Source organism: Wickerhamomyces ciferrii, contig 00217 (genome assembly GCF_000313485.1).
Source record: "Wickerhamomyces ciferrii WGS project CAIF00000000 data, strain NRRL Y-1031 F-60-10, contig 00217, whole genome shotgun sequence".
Taxonomy (NCBI): domain Eukaryota; kingdom Fungi; phylum Ascomycota; class Saccharomycetes; order Phaffomycetales; family Wickerhamomycetaceae; genus Hansenula; species Hansenula ciferrii.
The window spans coordinates 27,076-50,186 of NW_011887523.1; the positions used below are offsets into that span (position 1 = coordinate 27,076).

At 34.5% G+C, this 23,111-nt stretch overlaps 10 protein-coding genes across 10 annotated transcripts; 5 read left to right on the forward strand and 5 right to left on the reverse strand.

Moving 5' to 3' along the window:
- Window positions 1-1,177: 1,177 nt before the first annotated feature.
- Window positions 1,178-2,674, forward strand: BN7_5492 (DNA-directed RNA polymerase II subunit; the record flags this gene model as incomplete). Its single annotated transcript, XM_011273918.1, has 1 exon — window positions 1,178-2,674. One exon carries the CDS (start codon window positions 1,178-1,180, stop codon window positions 2,672-2,674), a length of 1,497 nt encoding a protein of 498 aa, XP_011272220.1.
- A 4,182-nt stretch (window positions 2,675-6,856) lies between these two features.
- Window positions 6,857-7,546, reverse strand: BN7_5493 (uncharacterized protein; the record flags this gene model as incomplete). The annotated part of the gene is made up of 1 exon (XM_011273919.1): window positions 6,857-7,546. One exon carries the CDS (start codon window positions 7,544-7,546, stop codon window positions 6,857-6,859), a length of 690 nt encoding a protein of 229 aa, XP_011272221.1.
- Window positions 7,547-7,655: 109 nt separating this feature from the next.
- BN7_5494 (putative transporter) lies at window positions 7,656-8,516 on the reverse strand (the record flags this gene model as incomplete). The annotated part of the gene is made up of 1 exon (XM_011273920.1): window positions 7,656-8,516. One exon carries the CDS (start codon window positions 8,514-8,516, stop codon window positions 7,656-7,658), a length of 861 nt encoding a protein of 286 aa, XP_011272222.1.
- A 474-nt stretch (window positions 8,517-8,990) lies between these two features.
- Window positions 8,991-10,855, reverse strand: BN7_5495 (Nitrogen assimilation transcription factor nirA; the record flags this gene model as incomplete). Its single annotated transcript, XM_011273921.1, has 2 exons — window positions 8,991-10,690; window positions 10,759-10,855. The coding sequence occupies 2 exons, from the start codon at window positions 10,853-10,855 to the stop codon at window positions 8,991-8,993; spliced, it is 1,797 nt and encodes a 598-aa protein (XP_011272223.1).
- Window positions 10,856-11,547: 692 nt separating this feature from the next.
- BN7_5496 (uncharacterized protein) lies at window positions 11,548-13,260 on the forward strand (the record flags this gene model as incomplete). Its single annotated transcript, XM_011273922.1, has 1 exon — window positions 11,548-13,260. The coding sequence occupies one exon, from the start codon at window positions 11,548-11,550 to the stop codon at window positions 13,258-13,260; it is 1,713 nt and encodes a 570-aa protein (XP_011272224.1).
- A 416-nt stretch (window positions 13,261-13,676) lies between these two features.
- Window positions 13,677-15,541, reverse strand: BN7_5497 (uncharacterized protein; the record flags this gene model as incomplete). The annotated part of the gene is made up of 3 exons (XM_011273923.1): window positions 13,677-13,780; window positions 13,907-15,376; window positions 15,496-15,541. The coding sequence occupies 3 exons, from the start codon at window positions 15,539-15,541 to the stop codon at window positions 13,677-13,679; spliced, it is 1,620 nt and encodes a 539-aa protein (XP_011272225.1).
- Window positions 15,542-16,245: 704 nt separating this feature from the next.
- BN7_5498 (uncharacterized protein) lies at window positions 16,246-17,958 on the forward strand (the record flags this gene model as incomplete). Its single annotated transcript, XM_011273924.1, has 1 exon — window positions 16,246-17,958. The coding sequence occupies one exon, from the start codon at window positions 16,246-16,248 to the stop codon at window positions 17,956-17,958; it is 1,713 nt and encodes a 570-aa protein (XP_011272226.1).
- A 297-nt stretch (window positions 17,959-18,255) lies between these two features.
- Window positions 18,256-19,932, reverse strand: BN7_5499 (uncharacterized protein; the record flags this gene model as incomplete). Its single annotated transcript, XM_011273925.1, has 1 exon — window positions 18,256-19,932. One exon carries the CDS (start codon window positions 19,930-19,932, stop codon window positions 18,256-18,258), a length of 1,677 nt encoding a protein of 558 aa, XP_011272227.1.
- A 611-nt stretch (window positions 19,933-20,543) lies between these two features.
- Window positions 20,544-21,104, forward strand: BN7_5500 (Serine hydrolase; the record flags this gene model as incomplete). Its single annotated transcript, XM_011273926.1, has 2 exons — window positions 20,544-20,664; window positions 20,731-21,104. The coding sequence occupies 2 exons, from the start codon at window positions 20,544-20,546 to the stop codon at window positions 21,102-21,104; spliced, it is 495 nt and encodes a 164-aa protein (XP_011272228.1).
- An 80-nt stretch (window positions 21,105-21,184) lies between these two features.
- Window positions 21,185-21,627, forward strand: BN7_5501 (Serine hydrolase; the record flags this gene model as incomplete). The annotated part of the gene is made up of 2 exons (XM_011273927.1): window positions 21,185-21,330; window positions 21,465-21,627. The coding sequence occupies 2 exons, from the start codon at window positions 21,185-21,187 to the stop codon at window positions 21,625-21,627; spliced, it is 309 nt and encodes a 102-aa protein (XP_011272229.1).
- Between the last annotated feature and the right edge of the window lie 1,484 nt (window positions 21,628-23,111).

Below are 23,111 nucleotides of genomic sequence, written 5' to 3' on the forward strand. Positions count from 1 at the left end.
GCTTGATATATATATTATAAGCCACGCTATATATATTTGTCATGCTTTGTCATATTAATATACGTCGGTAGTACCTACTGTTACAATATATCATCGATCCTTCAGGAATCAGCGTACACCAATAATTGAACTTCCGAAAATTTCAAATCTTCACCTACAGGATGATCGGGTGGTACGCACCCTCATAAGTTACATCTTACAATTGATGCTTGACAGATAATTACTACTAATTATTAAAAGTGTATTCCTGATATTCCCATCGACATACATAATAATTAACTGCGGAAAGACTTAAGACCTTGGACTTTGAAAGTTTACCTAGTCTCAATTACGTCAAAACTCTGAAGTTTGCCGCCAACATGGAAGCTTGTGCATCCTGCGTTCAGACTCCAGACTGTAAAGCTTTTCGATTCTTGTCGTAAAATTAAAGTACACCAACTTAACAAAGCATTGCATGTAATTGGTGGCTCTGTCATACATAACTTCTATCAAGTCAAACATCGATCATTATAATATGCGGGAAGACTACTCGAAAAACTGAAGACTAGCGTTTTGGAAGTTCTAACTTCTAACTTTGGATCAGCTGCACACAAACGCTTTGTCAAAAAAGAAGCACAGCAGTTCTGTTAACTGCCGCTAAGCAAAATGAATAGAAAAAAAAAAATTAAATGTTTCAAACATACCAGATTTGAATCATATTGTGCCTGTCTTATCCTGCATCTCTCACTTTGATATAATATATATACCATGAGATTAGCCCATTATACATTTTCTTGTTGTTCGATCATAGAATTTGGCGCTTGAGCTCTTAAATATAAAGCATATCTCTATTTCTTGCAACGGAGTGGACATCTAATAGTTCCTAATCCAGATACACTAAGGAAGATTCGTTGTTAAACCAAATTAGTTTCCATTAACATTATACGGTCGTTACTATCCCAGGCAGCTTATCCAGAAGTGTTTAAATAGTGGTTCATTTTCCCACAACTATTTCAATCAAAACCTTTCAATAATCATTATCATCATCACCATCAGTTATAATTCAAAAATCAGACAGCTATATTTATTTATAATCATAGCTGGTACAATTGGTTCAGATTATACAATTCACTTCCATAAATACAACCAAGATATAAAAGATTGATGTTACAAAACAAATCTTTTATGCAAATTGATAATGCAAAAAGGTAGAAAGTTCAGTGATAATCCAGAAACGAATATACCATATAATAACAGTTCAACTTCTCAACAAGCTATACAAAGTTCAAGCAATTCAACAGCTCCACCTCCTGCTGTTTTGTCAATTCATCCAATTGCCCCTCCACAAGTTTTACCAAACCATCATCCAGCAAGTGCAATTCCAAATCATAATCCTCCAAATATGAGTGTTCATCAAAACTATTATCCCCAAGCCCATCCTCAATTCAACCAATTGAACCCTTCTAGGGTACCTATGAATGATGCTATAGCCTTTAGCTCTATGATAGATTCCAATATTGGTGGTAAACTAAATGATTTATTTTCAGATGCATCAAGTTACAACTATCAACCACCAGTTCCTACAATATCCTCAGCTGCTGGTCAGACATACTATCCATATGGACCTACTCCAATACCTCATGACATTCAATCAAGCTTCAGAGGTTTCCAAAATGATCAAATTTATGGTAATCAAGCTAATAATAACCAAAGAGCCATTCAACAACAATTCCCTCAAATAGCTTCCCATAATTTCCCAAGACAGGATTTTCCACAACCTGCTTATTTCCCATCTGACCCAGAATCATCACCAGAAATACCCAAAATGAATCCATATGAATTTGATGAAAGGAAAAATTCATTCCGTTCACCTCCAGTGAATATGCACTACAAACCAACATTGGGATTTTATCAATCACCTAATCCCAAACCAGAGCTGGAAAGCTATGGTGCATCTCCAAGTATAAGTGATCAAAGTTTCAGCTCAACACCTGGTAATATACCATACTACAGTCATATTCAACCTCCATATCCATTTCGTGATCATAATACAAGTACAAGTACTGCTGCTTCTTCCAAACCTTCATTTTCCATGTCCAAAACTTCAACAAGTTCACACTTGAAAGAAAATCGAAATGATTCTGTGGATTCATTCAATTCTATATCATCTACAAAAAGCTATAAAATCAAAAAACCTAAGAAGCCTGTCAATCTAAGAGGTGGTACTTGCAAAGTATGTGGTAAGGTTATCAAGAGAGATATGACTCGTCATATGAGAATCCATGAAGAGGTTAGTAGATTTAGATGTGTTTATCCAAGGGGAAGTTGTATTCACAAAACTGGATTTTTCAATCGTCAATATGATTTCAAGAAGCATTTATTACATTTCCATTTTGATTATGATGATCCTTCAGTTAAAAAGCTTTATAGTTTGAATGAAAAATTACCACATTGGGGGACTTGTTATTGTGGATTGAGATTCACTGGTGGTGAATGGTTACAAAGTCATATATTAACCACTGAAAAGAATCATTTGTGCCCACACTTAGCAAGATTGAAAGAGAAAGAAAAGGAAGATTATAAAAATAATCCTAATCAAAAATTAGATAAACATGATGATGAAGATTCTTCTGGGAATGAGAGCTACAAGTCTGGAGCTGATCATGATTACTCTGATTCTAGCCCTACAAGATGAAAAAGTCATCTCAATTATTCGTTGCTATACAAGGTTTTTGTCGTCATTTTGCAAATATTAGATATTTAAGTATTTGTTATATTATATATATAGTTGGTGTTATTTTATTCATAGTTTAAGTTTTTTTTATTTATCTACAAAAGGTACATAGTTTATATTTTAATTAAAGGCTGTAATATTATTATCATTTAAAAGTCACGATCATATAAATAGAGCTTTCGAAAAGAACATTTTTATTCAATGTAGTCTGAATTTTCATTTCGATGATGGTGGCAGGTAGTATTCGAGACTGGATGGTTATGGAACTTTTCAGCTAAACGCCTGTTGAAAATCTAGAAGAGTCGGTATAACTTATGAAAATATCTAGACACTCATGAGACCTGGGCAATTCTGTTTCAAAACATGGCGGATTAGAATTGCCAGTCAATAGAATTTTCTAAAAGGTATAAAGTATAAGGTACAAATCTGTCTAATAAGACGAATTTTAATATCTGAATACATTTGAACTTCAGGAAAGACAGCTAGCGCAAAAGTCCCCAGTTTTTGTTAGAAAGATTACAGGACAAAGAACAATGAATCCAACGACGTCCAGTGGCGTGCAGTAACTTATTCGTAATGATCGATGTACCACTCAATTCGAATGCCTTACAGAAAAGATAGATAATTGCCACGGTCAATGCTGATACACAGTTGAAATCAACTCGACATGACGTTTATATATATTACATATAGCGTTTAATCTAGATGGCCGTTGGCTAAATAATTTATATATTATATATTATTGAATATAACACCTTGCGATGTACCGTGGGTCAAAACATATATTCGCTACATATATTATTGTGTTGGTGATTTAGTACCTTAGTATCCCATGAAAGTACTATGTATAAACGTCGTCATGTCTTACAATTAATGTCACTTAAAATACTATGAGCAGCTAGGCGATAATAGCTGTTCAGGTAAATAGAAGCACTATAGCTAGAGCGTTTGGAATCCCATTCAATTCCAGTCTTTGATTGCCGTTAAGCTGTGCATTTATAAGGGATTCAAAAGGTAGGGGATGGATAATTAGTATGTAGGGGGGCTTTAGCTAATCACGAAAGTTTATGGTAGCTGATCTATCAATAGTAATTTAGGATGTTTATACCATCAATTGATCACAGAAACAAGTGAAAGAGGTTCAGAGAACAAGATTTAAGCTGTTGAATTATAACTTAGCACTACCGCGTGCAATTAAGGGATGATATCACCCGTCTACCGTAGATTGAATTGGTGGAGATTTTTGCTTAATCAGGCCGATTAAGATTTAAGTTTTCCGCACGCTGGCGGCTGCAGAGAATAATCAAATTTTACTTTCCATGACATACCAGCTATAGAATAATTGAAGAACGTAAAAATGTTGAAGTTTTGCTTGATAATAGATACTAATTAATGAAGATCGTATAGAAATTAATTATCATATAAGCTTGAAGCTTTGATTTTAATCGGTGTTCCACCACGTAAGCGCAGAAATCGTTAGAGCTGCGACTAGCGAGCATGAATATTCATGAATATCGATATATGCACCAATAACCGATTACTTAATCAGCTTTCACCAGCTAATTCATGATGATAATATTATATGGACGTAGTAAATTGTAATTAATCATGCATATATTAATAAAGATATTTGTCGGATCTCGATTAATTACTTCTGGTGAGCACTATTTAGTGAGAAATAGAGACGCTAACACTAGTTAGTAACGGTAATGCTAATGCTTGATCTATAACATCCTCTATTTCATGTAAATAGCCCAATAGCTAGGATCATGAGTTATAATCGAATTCGACTAAGCTATATATATATACTTGATGGCAGAAGGACTAGCTGGAAGCTGGAACAATTTCATCAGTCTTCACGGAAATTTTCCGATTATTATAACGTGTATATATTGATAAATCTTGATGCTCTTCATCATGAATTCAATACTAAGTTTCCTGAGATAGAAAACGCGTTCCTGGAGATGTATAGAATCTGGAATCTGGAATCTGGAAGTGTTAAGCTTTCGATGAGTCGTCGATTCCTTCTTGAATATGCGAGTCGCTTATATAACGAGATCTGGAACTGGCGTTTAGTAGCTTCAAAGTAAATTTGCAATATCTACAAACAGCTAGAGAAGATTATATTATAGGCCTGCTTCTTGATTACAAGTCCATTCTATCAGTCGTATTTAATGCAATTTCAGACTAACATTAAGACTTTGTTTAATACTAATATTCTAGAACGTACACCCTTATAAAATATATCATCACAGTTATTAGAGCTGTGCATATACATTGATTGAATGTTCGGTAATTGAAAACCAATATTGCTATACATGAAAATGTTCCTAGATCCAATTAAATAATCCATCATCCAGATTCCACAGGCTCTTTTTTAAGTAGCCTTACATGATTAATATACTTTGACTATTGACAAAAAGGTGAGATTGACTTGAAATTATGGTGCCCAACACAGCGCCAAAACCCATTGTAATATGTTGAATATTATATTCCTATTGGGAATATATACTAGATGATGATATTATAATATATACCGCGCGTTATCTACATTCAGCCTCAGCTTTATAGGTATACTCTACAGCTTATAGCTTATATAGCCATGAGGCTCTTGACTCTTGACATATATGAGGACGACGCGAATAATTATGAACGTCAATATCAACGTAAAACGATTTACGAATTTGAAGGATTTATATATTAACATGGAAGTTCTATTTCTTTGCAAACCAAGCGAGTAAAAATATCACTGTTTGTATAACAATGCGACAATTTACAAGCTTAGTTTTGCGAGCATTGTCGGTGTTTTATCACGACATATATATCGATTCTATTTAGACTAATTACGGGTTATAGCGCTACAGCTCAACGGTTCTTTAGTGTAACTGACAGATAGGCCTCGGCCTACACATTTGGTCCATCGAACGTCAATCTACTTCAAAGGACCAATTGATCGACTTTAAGAAAGATTATTAATTAGATTCGAATGTTCATTACAGTTTCTTTGAAGCCAGGTACCTCTAGTTCCAGCAAACTGCAAACTCCCAGGTTATGTGATTTAAGAAGTGCTACTTTTGAATTGAAATTCAGCTGGAAAAACTTGTGTACCACAAATTCAAGCTTCAGCCACAATCAGCTAGCGTTTAAGCGCGCTACGATCTTCTTTTTGCGACTGAGATTTTTGAGTCTCAACTTTCAAGTCTCTTCTTCAAAATCTACTGAAAAAAATTGCTCGTCAAAGTTCACGCATAGAACTGAGATCTGGCAGATTTAATGCATGTAAGTACATATATCGCTCTATAATACATACGTAGTCCCGACTCCATAGGCTAGTAGCCTAGTACGTATACCTCTGCATATAATTATACGTAGATATTTAATATACGCGAGATCATACAAAAGTAAAATCACAATTATATTCAAATTGATATTCAACTAGACAGGTTTTTTCTTTTATGAAGATTATATGATTGAGAAAGAGTGAATCAACAATTACGACCAAAGCACAGCTGCAGTTTCAGCATATATCGTATATCGTTAATTGCAATATATAATTGGGTATACTATATCATGACGTTGTACTGAATCATGATAGATCCGACGTTGATTACACAATTATAGCTTGCGCCATTTTAATCGTATTCATGGAACTTAGTAAGACTTACGAACGCGTCAAATGAGATATCGAATCTCGATAAAGATGATCTTATTACATATTCATACGAGGTTAATCATGTTCTTTGATCATGAGGATCAAAATTAATTTTATAAAATGATGATATATATTATATATACCGGCAATATTATTCATGCGTTTCTCAACATCTAGAAGCTCGAGATGGTAAAGCAGGGTAGAAATGTCAATAAGAAAATATATACTGCAATAGATTGAACCATCTGGCCAAATCTCAGAACATGATCAATTACATATAAGCACATTTATTTTTACCGAGCCGTTTTAAATTTTCAACGTTTTTCAGCTAATCAATGTGAATTAATTTTATATATTCATTTCTATGCTTGAATTTTGAAATAACTTCTTTGTTTTCTCACATCAAACAATAATATTAATACGAGTTATACGAAGAGCAGAAATACTTGATCATGCATTAGAGAACTTATATCTTTCAACAAAATTATTAGTTAATCAGATCCATAAAAAGTGTCCCTGTCAAATTCAACAAGTTTCCAGTACGAATACCTGGTCTTGGCTCTCCAGTATGGACCAGGAATTCTCATAATTAGGAAGGTACTATTACAAAAGAATAAAATGCAGCCAGATGATATGAAAGCATTCTTATAACCCATATTTAAAACCCAATCCGTCAATCCATAACTAGCTGCAAATGACATGATATTTCTAATGACTATAACAACAACCATAGCTTCAGTATCTAGTTCATGATATGTATCAGAGCAATATGTACAGGCTGAAGTACATCCAAAAACATTTAGTCCTCCAAGTACACCCATTGAGATCACTAAAGCCATCCAATGCGCACCATAGTATGCTCCAACACCCCATCCAATTGAAGCCAAAAAGCCCAAGATCATATAAACCATCAAGACCCATAATCTATCTTCAGGTATCGACGAACCGTTTCTTTTCTTAGCAATATGAACTTTCAAAAAATCAGAAAGGGTACCTGCAATGAAGAAAAAGAAGACACTGAACAAAGTTGGAGATAGATATGCTAAACCACACATAGCAGGAGAAAAATTGTATGGATCACCACCTAAAATGGTAGCTTCTGTGGCATTGAGCAAATTGAAGAAGACCAAAGTTGAACCATATAAGAAACCAGCCCATAAAACCGAAAGAAATCTAATCATTTTGAATGGTGTTTTAAAGTAATGTACCAACAAGAATTTATTTCTAAATCCACCTGTTAAAGATAGTTTATCTCTGAAAGTTTTTCTTGTTTTACTAGAATTGAGCTCTTCATGATTTGAAACAGCACCTATCTAGCTTATCAATGGATTGTAAAGATCCAGAGCCAAAGGGACGATATTTCTCTTTAGATTCAGTTGTATTGCTATTGTTTTCTTCAGTTTCTATACCTTCTATTGTGGTAAGCGACTTAACTTTGGAGTTACGATCATAATTTGTTTCTTCCACAAAGAAGAACAAGAACACAAAACAAACAGCTGAGAAAACAGATGACATCCATAAAACCCATTTCCATCCCATCCCATCATAAACGAAACCAGCAAGCATTGGCGCCATATAATTTGCAGTAAATAAAGCAACAGCATATATACCCATTCCCTTAGCACGCTCATGCTCAAAAAAGATATCAGACAATGTGATTTCACATAATGATTCAATTGGCGATCCAACAAAGCCTTGCAAAATCTTATTACCAATCCATCCACCATTTGATTTCGAATATGGTGCCCAAACACATATTAGACACGTTGAAAAAACACTGAATAAGTACACCGGCCTTTTACCATATTGTAGAGCTATTGGCTGAAGTATTATACATCCTATTCCAAAAAATAAAAACATGTAACCAGTACCAGCATTGAGTTGCCCTAGAGTTATATTAATGTTTGTCAAGACTGAATAAATAGCAGCAGATGGAATACCCACACCAAATGTATAAACAACATTACAAAAGACAGCTAGCCATTTCCTTCTTGAGGACCAGTTCAATGGATCATCATAATCATCAGAAGGAGTTGGTAATAATATGTTATTTGACTTTCCTTTTGCAAGGCGCCCAGGGATGTGTCCATCTAGATCAATTAGATGTGAATTACCTGGGACAGTTTCATAATCAATATCTTTTCCAACCATGTTTTTATAATATTAAAAGCATGCTTCATATCTAGAGTCTCATTGTGAAATAACAATTTTGGAAGCTGTTCACATTTTATAGATCTTTTTGAATCTCCACCTTTGTCTTTTAGCATATGTAATTCTCAACAGCACACCTAAGCTCTAATCAACAGAGGCTTGTGCGTATACCCAACAGCAGAGAGCGATTAGTATCAGTCAATTGATATCAATGACCTATAATTAGAATATGATTATCTGCAATAGCATCTAGTTCACCAATTCGAAGCTTATAACTCGAGTCCATTAACCTTCATGATTCTTCCCTGTTGGTTTTTACTTAGTATCCTCCGAAATCAAGAAAAAGTCCAAATCAAAATCGGTAGCTCTGTCGCTTGTTCCTAATTAGGACATCGCTCACCTACAAGCTATAAGTCAATATTGGCTCATACAATATATCATTCTTCTCCATTGATTAATTGAACTAAACAAAAATCACAGAAGCACTTTGCTCATAATTCTTTTGTCAAACAATATATCTAATCCTCTGGTTTTAATTTCATCGCAATCTGAACTTGTTCCCCATGCTATTTGGAGAGCTTCAAGGACACTATGTATATTACGACCATGCATTATCTCTCCAATATTCTTTAGAACATTAACTATCATATCTTTTTGTATGTGATTGATACATACAGTTCCTGCTATAAAAGCTGGGAAAGTACCAATGGCTTTCACCTTTGAATTTGGGGTAATCAATTTGAATTTTTCCAATATACTATTCAAATCTTTTTGTAGTTCACAATCATCAACTTTGATCTCCATTGATATAAGTTTTTTTAGGATCAGTTTTGCAGATTTTGCAACTATTTCAGACATCAAAACACTATCTCTTAGATCTTTATATTTTCTGGATCCAACTTTGATATCAGAAGGTATCACTGGTGATGTATAGAAACATGCCAGATCATAAAGTTTCTTAGCAGTAAAAAGCATTAAAGGATCGTGTAACTTTTTGATCAAATAAGAAGCTTTTGAAACCAGTTCAAACGAGTCAAGGGAAGCACCAAAAACTGGATTATTCATCCACGCAACATCACAATTGAACAGTGGAGTTTTCAAAGCCTTTCTTAGATTATTGAAGACTTCGAAAGGGTTTGGGAGGTATTTGTGACTTTCTGAAAGCAAAATGGCAACTGAATAATTATAAACAAAGCTTTCCAGAAACATTTTTTCAAAAATAGTATCAAAATCATGCGATCCATATTTGTCTAAATTACTATTCCTTATATCAATTGTCAAATTATCAGTTCCGAACACTTCAGGATAGAAATTATGAAAATCACCAGTTACTTGTTTAGTAGCTGAAATATGTTTATGGACACCATTCATGATTTGACTTTTAGATTTAGAGCTTATGAATCTTGATTTGATTATTTTGTAAGACTGGGATAAGTTCAAGACTGCACTCTTTGGTAAGTTGTTTGTACCTTTAGCACATAAACACATCAATTGCAAGGCAGCCCCTACCCAATTTGATGAACAATCAGACTGATCTGATAATAAATAGTCTCCCAATGCATTCATAGCTATTTGATACTTTTCCAATGATAATGGTATCAAATCTGGGTTCTGCCATGATAAAAACGAACAACCACAAGCTGAAGCAATCTTATGCATGATAGGATTTTTATCTATCCATGGAGTAAATGTGGCAGATGTTGTAAGGGATGGATGTGTATACTGGGGACCGACAGATTCTATAAAGCCATTAGCACAAGCAAAGAGAAATTTTTGTTCAGGATCATAAGTGAAATGTGAAAAAAAATCAACCTGGAAGCCTGTTCTAGATTCTGGCCTGTTCTCAATATCCAAACAATAGTTTGAATCTGGGGATTCTTCTCTATTATTTGAAGCACTTTCCGCTTCATCTACTGGCTCAATTATACCAGATTTACCTCTCTTTGTTGGAAGATAATTTTGCTCATCTTTAGTGATCAATTGACTATCGACATTTTTATTTTGAGAAAACTTCACCACTGATACAAATCTTGAATGCTTATGCTTTTTTGGAATCTGGAAATCAGATGGGAGTTTATCTCTTGGATTCTTTGGCCAGATACATTCCAAATCTTTATTTGAACAAGTTGAGCAAATTGGTTTTTTCTCATCACACTTCTTCTTTCTTTTACGACCTAATGTGTTATCGTTAGTTTGTTATCAAAGGTGATGTTCATTATATAGATGTACTCACAATTGAAACATCCGTTTTTGGAGCGGCTAACAATAGGCTTCACTTTTGGAGGATAAGCATCAAGAGATTCAAATTTGATTAGATGTTCATGAGGAGTAAGCTTCATCTTGCTGATTCATCTACGTATTTTGGCTCAATGTTTTGTACCAGACGAAACCTTTAAAGACCTAGTACCACGTTGTAATTAAATTACCAACTGATGAGTTGTTATTTTCAAGGAGCTAATTCAGATATCAAGACCTTTTGAATATAAGAATAATTTTACTAAATTTCTACCCCTTATACCTCAATACTTCTGATAAGACAGATATCTGTAGATCCTCGAATCAAGTTCGGGAGTTTGTTATCACACTTTCTAAGCTTTATGCAGCTCCAATTCAAATCGTCAGCACTGTAACACAATCAATATTTTTGAACCCCTTCAGCTCAAACAAAAGATTTACATCAACACAATCTCCAACAATATTCAGCAAGATCAGTTTATTACAAGAGCCTTAAGCGACACCTTTAATGGAAACTGGGGAGATAAGTTTAGCCAAGTAGAGATTGGACAATTTCCAAGGCCTTTATCAAGACCGTATTTCCAAATATGGATGTTTTTTTCTTAAGCGCCACCGGAACTCTGAAATCTCCATTTTTGATTTGATTTGATTCAGCTTCAGTAAACCTGACTTATCAAGCACCAGATTGAGGCCTTTATCTGTTGGTGAAAGTTTCAATTATTTAAGACATGATGATTGCTGTTAGCTTGAATTGAATGAGTGTGAAACCTTGATCATTTCAAATAATTTATTCACAATGACAACCAAAATATTATCAATTGACCATACTAAAGAACCATTACTCACTTCAATTTCTGCTTATAAAGGTGACAAAGCTCGTTATGAGAAAGAATGGGTCCCAAAGATCAAGGCTTATAACAAGAAACTATCTGATGCAATCCCAAAAGAAAACTTAGCTCCTGAAAGTTTAGTGCCTGCGGATTTAGATAATGCTGCTTTCAATGCAACTACTGTTCCTGAAAAGGTTCTTGATGATCAAAGTATCAAGATTACAAACTTGACTGCTACAGAAATTGCTACCAAGGTTGCTAAAAGTGAACTAACCTCTTTAGAGGTGATCACTGCTTTCATCAAACGTGCCACTATTGCACATCAATTGACAAATTGTGCTATGGAAATCTTATTTGATGATGGTATCAAAAGAGCTAAATACTTAGATGATTATATTGAAAAGAATGGGAAAACAATTGGTCCACTACATGGGGTTCCATTGTCGTTGAAAGAACATTATGATTTCAAAGACCATGTCACTCATGCAGGTTTTGTTGGTTCTTTGGATAGAGTAGCAACAGAATTTTCAGTTACAAATCAGATTTTGTATGATCAAGGTGCTGTGTTTTATATTAGAACTACTGAACCACAATGTTTGATGCATTTGGACAGTATCAACAATATCACTGGTAGAGGAAGAAATGCATATAATACATCATTAAGTCCAGGTGGGTCAACATCTGGTGAAGCTGCATTAATTGCATTGAAAGGTTCACCTTTAGGTGTTGGATCTGATATTGGGGGATCAATACGTTGTCCTGCTGCGTTCAACAATATTTGGGGTCTTAAACCAAGTACTAAGAGATTATCGCTAGTTGGCTGTTATTTTGCTAGTTACAATACATTTCAAGAGTCTATTGGATGTGTTTTGGGTCCTATGAGTAATTCTGTTGAAGATTTAGAATTGTTCATGAGGTCATATTTAGATACCAAACCATGGGTAAAAGATCAATATTGTGTTCCAATTCCTTGGAGAGAAGTTTCAACCCCCAAAGCTCAAGAACTGACCATCGGTATTGTCTATGATGATGGTGTTGTTAAACCCCACCCTCCTGTTTTACGTGCGTTGAAAGAGGTTGAAAATAAGCTTAAAGCTTCTGGTGTTAATGTCGTCACATGGGATTCTCATAGAGTTTACGAAGCTTGTGAAGTTGTTAACGCGTTATACACCGCTGATGGTAATTATGCAGCAATTGGTAAACTGAATGACTCTGGAGAACCATTGGCTCCATTAAGTGAACTTTATCTACAATTTGGTAAAGGTGATAAGGGTCTAACTGTAACTGAAAACCAATTCTATAATAATACCAGAGAAGTTTTACGTCATGAATATTCAGAATTGTTTAAAAAAAGAGGTGTTGATTTCATTATTGCACCAACATATGTTGGAACTGCTTCAAAACCTTCATTAATTAAATACTGGGGTTATACTTCATTATGGAACATTTTGGATCAAACTTGTGTCACATTTCCATCAGGTGTTTTTGGTGATAAATCAATTGATAAGAAGGACACAAGTTATAAACCAAGAAATGAATATGAAGAATTTGAATATAATCTTTATGATGAAGATGATTCTGATGGTATGCCAGTTGGATTGACTCTAGTTGGTAAGCGTTATACAGAAGAAGAATCCTTAAAAGCTGCTAAAGTTATCTCTGATATCTTGAAAGTTTGAAATTTTCATGTATATATAGTATGCTGTTTGGATTTGATAAGAAATATGATATCTGGTATATTTTTCAAAACAATTTGTTCAAACATTGTAGACTATTTATTGCACACTGTCGAATATAGGACCAGAAGTTATCTGTATATGTATTTAAATCACTTATTAAGAAAATTCGAGCTCAATATTGCACAATTACTATATTGAAATAATTAAGGACAATTAATGTACCTTTGTTTGGGCAAACATTAATAGCTACAAGTAAAGCTCAAGAGAATCTAACATGTTGAAATAATTGACATAATTGACTATTGTTAAACCTGCTGTGTAACATATTCATTACGCTGAACACAATTTTTTACCTACAGATAACGCCAATAGCCCATACATTCGTCTCTATTCATGACTTGGACTAAATATAAAAATCACAGAAGCACTTTGCACATAACTCTTTTGTCAAGCAATATATCCAATCCTCTGGTTTTAATCTCAATACACTCTGGACTTGTTCCCCATGCTATTTGGAGAGCTGAAAGGACACTATGTACATGACGCCCGTGTATTACCTCTCCAATGTTCTTTAGTATCCTTACTATCAGATGTTTTTGTATATCATTAACACACACAGTGCCTGCTATAAAAGCTGGAAAAGTACCAATGCCATTCACTTTTGAATTTGGGGTTATCAATTTGAATTTTTCCAATATACTATTCAAATCTTTTTGTAGCTCACAATCATCAACTTTGATCTCCATTGAAATGAGTTTCCTCAGGATCAATTTTGCAGATTTTGCAACTATTTCAGACATCAAAACACTCTCTCTTAGATCTTTATATTTCCTGGATCCAACTCCAATATTTGAAGGTATCACTGGTGATGTATAGAAACATGCAATATCATACAGCTTCTTAGCAGTCTGAAACATCAAGGGATCATGTAATTTTTTGATCAAATAGGAAGCTTTTGAAACCAGTTCAAACGAGTCAAGGGAAGCACCAGAAACAGGATTGTTCATCCACGCAACATCACAATTGTACAATGGAGTTCTCAAAGCTTTTCTTAGATTATTAAAGACTTCAAAAGGGTTTGGGAGGTATTTGTGACTTTCTGAAAGCAAAATGGCAACTGAATAATTATATACGAAGCTCTCCAAGAACATTCTCTCAAAATTGGTATCAAAATCATGTAATCCATATTTGTCTAATTCACTATTCCTTATATCCATTAACAGATAATCAGACTCAAAGTCTTTAAGGTATGCATTCAAATATTCAGTTTCATGTGTAGTAGTAGATATATCTGAAAATATATCAGCCACATTTTGGTAATTAGATTCAAAGCTTATAAATCTTGATTTGATGATTTTGTAAGACTGTGATAAGTTCAAAACTGCACTCTTCGGAAATATGTTTGTAACTTTAGCACATAAGCACATCAATTGTAAAGCAGCACCCACCCAATTTGAAGAACAATCAGGCTGATCAGCCAACAAGTAGCTTCCTAAAGCATTCATGGCTATATGATACTTTTCTGTTGATAATGGTATCAATTCTGGGGATTCCCATGATAAAAATGAACAACCACAAGCCGAAGCAATCATGCGCATTATAGGATTCTTATCTATCCATGGAGTAACTGTAGCAGATGTTGTAAGTGATGGATGTGTATACTGGGGTCCAATAGCTTGAATGAAGCCATTAGCACAAGCAAATAGAAATTTTTGTTCAGGGTCATAGGTGAAGTGTGAAATAAAATCAACCTGAAAGCCTGTTCTATACTCTGGTCTGTTCTCTATATCCAAGGAATAGTTTGAGTCCGGGGATTCCTCTAAATCTTCAAAAAGGGCTCTGGTTTCATTCTCATCGAATATTGGGTAAATTGTACCAGACTTTTCTCCCTTTCCTGAAAGATAACTCTGTTCACCTTTAGTCAAAGGATAATCATTTTCATTTTCAGAAAGCTTCACCTCTGATACAAATTTTGAATGCTTATGACTTTTTGGAATTTGAAAATTAGATGGAAGTTTATCTTTTGAATCCTTTGGCCAGATACATTCCAGATCTTTACTTGAACATGTTGAGCAAATTGGTTTTTTCTCATCACACTTTTTTTTTCTTTTCCGACCTAATGTGTTATCGTTAGTTTGTTATCAAAGGTGATGTTCATTATATAGATATACTCACAATTGAAGCATCCGTTTCTGGAGCGGTTAACAATAGGCTTCTTTTTTGAAGAATAAGCACCTAGAGATTCAAATTTGATTAGATGTTCATGAGGATTAAGCTTCATTTTTGTAGTATTAATTCCAACTGATGGAGGCGATTGTATCAAACAAAACCTTGAAGACCTTCAATCACGTTGCAAAATTGAAGCTAATTGATTTTTAATTGCCCTTCGCCACCTGAAGTATAGAAAACTTTTTGAGTTTAAAATATAATCTAATCCAGTATTTAACGACACTCTATATCAATACTTCTGATAAGACATATTGCATGACTGGATTCTCAAATAAGAATAGCTAAGGGAGTTTGTTATCACACCATCACACCTTATAACTAGTTACAGTTCCAATTCAACGCAACGGAAGAACATTAATAATCAAAATGCTTCTCAGTCAACCATCCAAATAATTAACATTATCAGCAATACCAGTTTAGTTGATTGTGCTTTAGCGACACCTTTAATGGAAACTGGAGAGATAAATCAATTGAAAGCTGAGATTGGAAATAGCCGTATTTCTCAATTCTCAATTAGGATGTTTTTCTTTATAGGCGCCACCGGAATTCAGAAATCTCCATGATATAAATTCAACTGAGGTTAAGATGGTCGTCTTCAATGTTACGAATTGACTTATCAAGCGTCTAATCAGTTGTGGTTAATCTGTCAAGGAAATGTTCAATTATTTATAAGGCATGATGTTTGCTGCTTAAAACGACTTGAACTGTCGTGAAATTCCACTAATAACATTTGATTATTGCATTAATAACATCACAATGCCAGCCAAAATTTTTTCAGTTGACCACTCCAAAGAACCATTACTCACTTCACTTTCTGCTTATAAAGGTGACAAAGCTCGCTATGAGAAAGAATGGGTCCCAAAAATCAAGGCTTATAACAAGAAACTAAATGATGCAATTCCAAAAGAATACTTAGCTCCTGAAAGTTTAGTGCCTGCGGATTTAGACAACGCTGCTTTCAATGCAACTACTGTTCCTGAAAAGGTTCTTGATGATCAAAGTATCAAGATTACAAACTTGACTGCTACAGAAATTGCTACTAAGGTTGCTAAACGTGAACTAACCTCTTTAGAGGTGATCACTGCTTTCATCAAACGTGCCACTATAGCTCATCAATTGACACATTGTGCTATGGAAATCTTATTTGATGATGGTATTGAAAGGGCCAAGTACTTGGATGATTACATCGAAAAGAATGGCAGAACAGTTGGTCCATTACATGGTGTTCCAGTATCATTGAAAGAACATTATGATTTCAAAGACCATGTCACTCATGCAGGTTTTGTTGGTTCTTTGGATAGAGTAGCAACAGAATTTTCAGTTACAAATCAGATTTTGTATGATCAAGGTGCTGTGTTTTATATTAGAACTACTGAACCACAATCCTTGATGCACTTGGATAGTATCAACAATATTACTGGTAGGGGAAGAAATGCATATAATATATCATTAAGTCCTGGTGGTTCAACATCTGGTGAAGCTCCCTTAATTGCTTTGAAAGGTTCACCATTAGGGGTTGGTTCTGATATTGGTGGATCAATTCGTGGTCCTGCTGCGTTTAATAACATTTGGGGTCTTAAACCAAGTACTAAGAGATTATCGCTAGTTGGCTGTTATTCTGCCAGTTACCATACATTCCAAGAATCTATTGGAGCTGTCTTGGGTCCTATGAGTAATTCTGTTGAAGATTTAGAATTATTCATGAAGTCATATTTAGGTGCCAATCCATGGGAGAAAGATCAATATTGTATTCCAATTCCTTGGAGAGAAGTTTCAGCCCCAAAAGCTCATGACTTGACCATTGGTATTGTCTATGATGATGGTGTTGTTAAACCACACCCTCCAGTTTTACGTGCGTTGAAAGAGGTTGAGAATAAGCTAAAAGCTTCTGGTGTTAATGTTGTTACATGGGATTCCCATAGAGTTTATGAAGCTTGTGAAGTAGTCAATGCTCTGTATACTGCGGATGGTAATTATGCAGCCATTGGTTTCTTAGATGAATCTGGTGAGCCATTAGCTCCATTAAGTGAACACTTTTTAAGAGCTGGTAAAGGGGACAGGGGATTGACTGTTATTGAGAACCAATACTACAACTATACAAGAGAAATTCTACGTCATGAATATTCAGAATTGTTCAAGAAAAGAGGTGTTGATTACATTATAGCACCAACTTATGTTGGAACTGCTCCAAGACCTTCATTGGTTAAATATTGGGGCTACACTTCATTATGGAACATTTTGGATCAAACTTGTGTTACGTTCCCATCAGGTGTTTTTGGTGATAAATCAATTGATAAGAAGGATTTAAGTTATAAACCAAGAAATAAATATGAAGAATTTGAATATAATCTTTATGATGAAGATGATTCTGATGGTATGCCAGTTGGATTGACTTTAGTTGGTAAGCGTTATACAGAAGAAGAATCATTGAAGGCTGCCAAAGTTATCTCTGATATCTTGAAAGTTTGAAGTTTATATGTTTTTTGTTTAGTTTTGTTTTGCTAAGGAATATCATATCTGGTATATATTTATGAATGATTTGTAGAAAACCTCTATAGTATTCTTCACTATGCATCGTTAAATCTCGGACCAGAAACTTTCAGATAGATTTATATATTTCAATACCTAAATTTATAATCCAAGATCGTTAGTAAGAACTATGTAGTAATAGGAGAAGAGGCAGGAATATCTCTGCTCATATAATACAACGGGTAGCAGCTACAAATAAAGTATACAAAAATCACGTATATAAATAATTTATCATTGCTAAATACCAGCTTCAACAGATCTCTTATGCTCAACAATCTTCCAATATTGAGCTTTAGTCTTATTTCTCCAGTAAGGACCACTTGCTCTTATGACCAAAAATGTTGCATTACAGAACAAAGTTAAACATGCAGCTGAAATAAAAGAATTTTTATAACCCATATTCAAGACCCAGTCTGTAAGACCATAACTGCATGCAAATGACATCAAGTTTCTAATTAAAATCACAACAACCATAGCTTCAGTATCCATTTCATGATAACAATCAGAACAATAAGTAACAGCAGCTGTACACCCAAAGACTGTCAATCCACCCATTAGCCCCATTGAAATGACCAATACAATCCAGTGAACTTCGTAATGTGCACCGACACCCCAGCCAATACACGCTAAGAATCCTAAGACCATATAAACAACCAAAATCCATAGTCTATCTTCAGGTAATGAGGTTCCTCCTCTTCTTTTTGCCAAAGAAACTTTCAAGTAATCTGACATATAACCAGCCATTAAGAACACAACAACACAGCATATGTTTGGTGAAATATAAGCTAAACCACACATAGCAGCTGAGAAATTATATGGTGCTCCACTTAAAACTGTTGACTCAGTGGCATTTAATAAGTTGAAAAATACTAGCGATGAACCATAAAGGAAACCAGCCCATAGAACGGAAGGAAACCTAGCCATTTTGAAAGGACCAAGTAAATAGTGTGGTAATAAAAACTTATCCTTGAAACCACCAGTCAAGGAAATCTTATCCTTGAAAGTCTTTCTTGGTTTTGGTTGAAATAAAATATTAGAAGAAGGAACTTCAACAGTATGATGATTTTTTGTATTGGTACCCTTGTATTCTCTTTGTGCTGGTTTCTCACCATCAGCTAAATTATCTTCAGCTAGACTTTCAGGATCAGATCCTATACCTTCCAAGACAGTCATACCTGAGTCAATTTGTGAATAATCACGTTTGAAATTAGTCTCCTCCATGAAGAAATAAAGAAAAACCAAACAAACAGCAGAAAAAATAGAGCATAACCACATCACCCATTTCCATCCCATACCGTCACTAACAAAACCAGCAAGCATTGGTGCCATAAAGTTTGATGTGATTAAAGCTAATGCATAAATACCCATACCTCTAGCTCTTTCATGCTCAAAGAATAAGTCAGACATTGTAATTTCACACAAAGATTCAATAGGCGAACCAAAGAACCCTTGAAGAATTTTACCACCAATCCATTCACCATTTGATTTAGAGTAAGGTGCCCAAACACAAATTAAACATGTAGCAAATAAACTGAAAAGATAAACCGGTCTTTTACCATATTGTAAGGCAATTGGTTGGAAAATCACACATCCTAAACCGAAAAACAAGAACATATAACCAGTACCAGCATTCAACTCACCTAATGTGATATCAGTCTCTTTAGCAATATTTGTCAACACTGAATAAATAGCTGCAGATGGGATACCAACACCATAAGTATAAACAACGTTACAGAAAACAGCTAGCCACTTTCTTCTTGGTGACCAGTTCAATGGATCATCATAATCGTCAGATGGTGTTGGAATCAAAACAATTTTTGAATCACCACTTGAATGGTGTGCATTCATTTTACCTTCAAGATCCACCAAATGGGTGGTACCAGGGACAGCATTATAGTTAATTTCCTCAATCATTGTGTCTTGTACAACGTTTATAGCCCGTTAAATAACTAAATCTTCTATGTTATTCTGGGTTGTACCATTCTTATATACTTATCACCAGGTAATATAATCAGCGTAAAATAGATAACTAGCATCACCATCACCACTCAACACCATCACCACTCAACACCGCAGCATATGTGCCAATCCATGAAATCTATAAGGTTATTACCCAAAATGTCGACGGCTAATTTGTTATCAGTTATCTACCCAGAAGGGGCAGCATATGTATATCACTTATTGAATTCCGAGGACCCAGTCAACATGGTAATTTGATATACTATCAGCAGAATCTAGATATCATTCTGTCTTTGTCAGGTTGATAACAGCACGAAGATCTTTACTTGGCTTGATAAGAAAGTTTGATTAAATAGTGAACAAAGTTCAGAGCCTGATTGTCGAATCATTGAGTCAAAAATTAAAATCAAAATCTGGAAAGAAAATTCAGAGCACATTCGCGATTTCGCGACTGATGCCTGGTTCCGATCCGAGTTTTGGAATACCTTTTTCCATAATTATGTGACAAAACATTCTAGATAAACATGTGAAGCAACATCAGATCTGCGTCATACAAAAAAACGACAATGTCAACCAAAGAGCTCCCTAAACCACCGTATACCGCTACAAACAAGCCAACTGAAGAGTACATTTCATACAATGGTGCTCGTTTCTACACAGAGTTTTGGGTATGTATCAAAACCCGAAGTAGACTGTCTAATATACTAACGAACTTTTTGAATTAGAACATCCCAGAAAATGTTTCATTGAAAGGTAGAATTGTATGGCTACATGGGTTCTCAGAATACTCAAAGGTTTATGTTAGAATCTTTGATCAATTGAGTCAAGAAGGTTATGAAATCTTTTTCTTTGACCAAAGAGGTGCAGGATTTACATCACCAGGTAAATTAAAAGGTTTAACTGATGAATTCCATACATTTGATGATTTAGATTATTTCTTAAAGAAAAACATTGATGAAATTGCTAATCGTGATAATAAAAGATTGTATTTAATGGGTCACTCTATGGGTGGTGGTATTTCATTAAACTATGGTGTTAAAGGTAAATACAAAGATCATTTATCAGGTATAGCTGTCACAGGTCCTCTTATTTTGTTACATGTGAGTTTAAAATTTGTATTTTCATGATACTTCTAAGCTTTTACTAACAGTTTACATAGCCAAGTACAAGACCTGGTAAAATCTTATATACTGCTTCATATTTAGCTATGAAAATCTTACCAAATCATATTATGGATACACAATTGAACAAGGATTTCATGACAAGTGATCCAGAATGGAGTGAATATTTATTACATGAACCTGTTATTCCATTATTAGGGTCTTTGAAACAAATTTATGACTTCTTGAAAAGGTATGTTCAAACTGTACATTTCGGAAAATATATAAAGTACTAACTATGAGATAAAGGGGTGAAAAATTATTAGAACCAAAATATTCAAAAAATTTTTCAGTACCAGTTTTAATTTTACATGGTGATGACGATAGTATCAATGATTTCCATGCTTCAAAAAAATTCATTGACATGATACCATTCGAAGATAAAAAATTTGTACCAGTTAAAGGATCACGTCATTCTATTGCATTAGAGAAACAAGATATTTATGATGGTGCTAAAGCTGAATTATTGGAGTGGTTATCAAAACATTGATTTCTGTTACTAGAGGTCTCCCTGTTTTTGCTTCAATGAGTGACAAAACTCCAGAGTTTGTTAGTGATTGGACCTAGTTTAATTATTAACAAACATAACAGTGCTTCAAGCCAACAGCCTTTGATGATTAAAGTGTTTGCTTTCCATTTTTATTTGATCCAAGAGAATTGAACTTACTTTCCAAAAATGCATAAGAATTACTAATATATATGCATTTCTAATTAGTCGACATGTAGCCAGCTTAATAATTATATCACCATGAGATCACGTATGTCCAACCCATCGAGAGACATCCCCTGTATATACACCATGTATAGGATCCATTGGCTAGATTTCTAACTCAACATTGACAAGGATCTTCAGGTACTTTTGAGCAACAATATTTATACTGCACGGATATGAGCTTATAATATGCTCAGCTTCTTAAAAATTTTCATTTAGCCGGATCGATCTAGATCTTAACACTAATATAATTATAACACCACATATATTCTGACATAAATGCACTTCTAAAGGCAGTAATCCAGCTGAAAGATATGATTGATAACCCATGAAATCGAATATTTGTTTTGCAAGGACTACAGAAGGTTGAATAACTGACTTATAGGCTCAAATTGGTGAGGATTCAACCAGGATACATTCCATTGATCTTTAGCTTAAAAAATTGCATATAGTACCACTTTACATTTACAATATGGGCATGAAAGTTCCATGTTTCAAACGCATATGATGTTTATATTAATGCTGTCTAAGATCTGATTGCAAATACGAATGTATATCGCTTTATAAGCTGTTGATTGAGTTGCAAGTTGCAAAAGTCAATATTCTAAGGTCAATCATATATCATATATCTATAAAATTTAGTTAAATGCATTAGGAGTCAAAACAACCTTAGGTGCTTGATTAGCTAGCAAGACGAGCCACAAGATAATAATGCAGCAAGTACGGGCGCCAATTCAAAAAGTTGTTCTCTGTTACATATATGTTATATGTTCCATGGCCATGTAATGTTTCGACGTTAAATATTACCACGTTTTCATAGCGGAAATTAACAAACAAGTATAGCGAGAAGTTAACTAGAGTAAAGATTATAAAAACCTGTATACTATATGTTTAATTAACTCAGTACTTCCTGACGTATTGTCCTGATCCAGCTCTTGACAGAACTAACTAATTAACTAGCATAGAGATAAGTTCTAGCGCAATAGTAAACTAATTATGAGTTATATTAAGGAACATTTTAGTCGTAAAATATAAGCTTAATATTTCGGCCTAGCTGCCTAGGACCCTGGGCTAACGTGCCAAAGCAGGTTTATGCGCGATCAACGTCAACTGCGTCAAGAGGTCAGACCTCTAGTCCTCTAGTGCAAAAAAGAGACTAATTTAGACTAATCTCTACATATTAGTCTCGAGTCTTGAGCTGTACCTCTCTAGTCGCCCGTTAAACTCAATATTAAAACGTTTTAGGCCCGGACACACTTGAC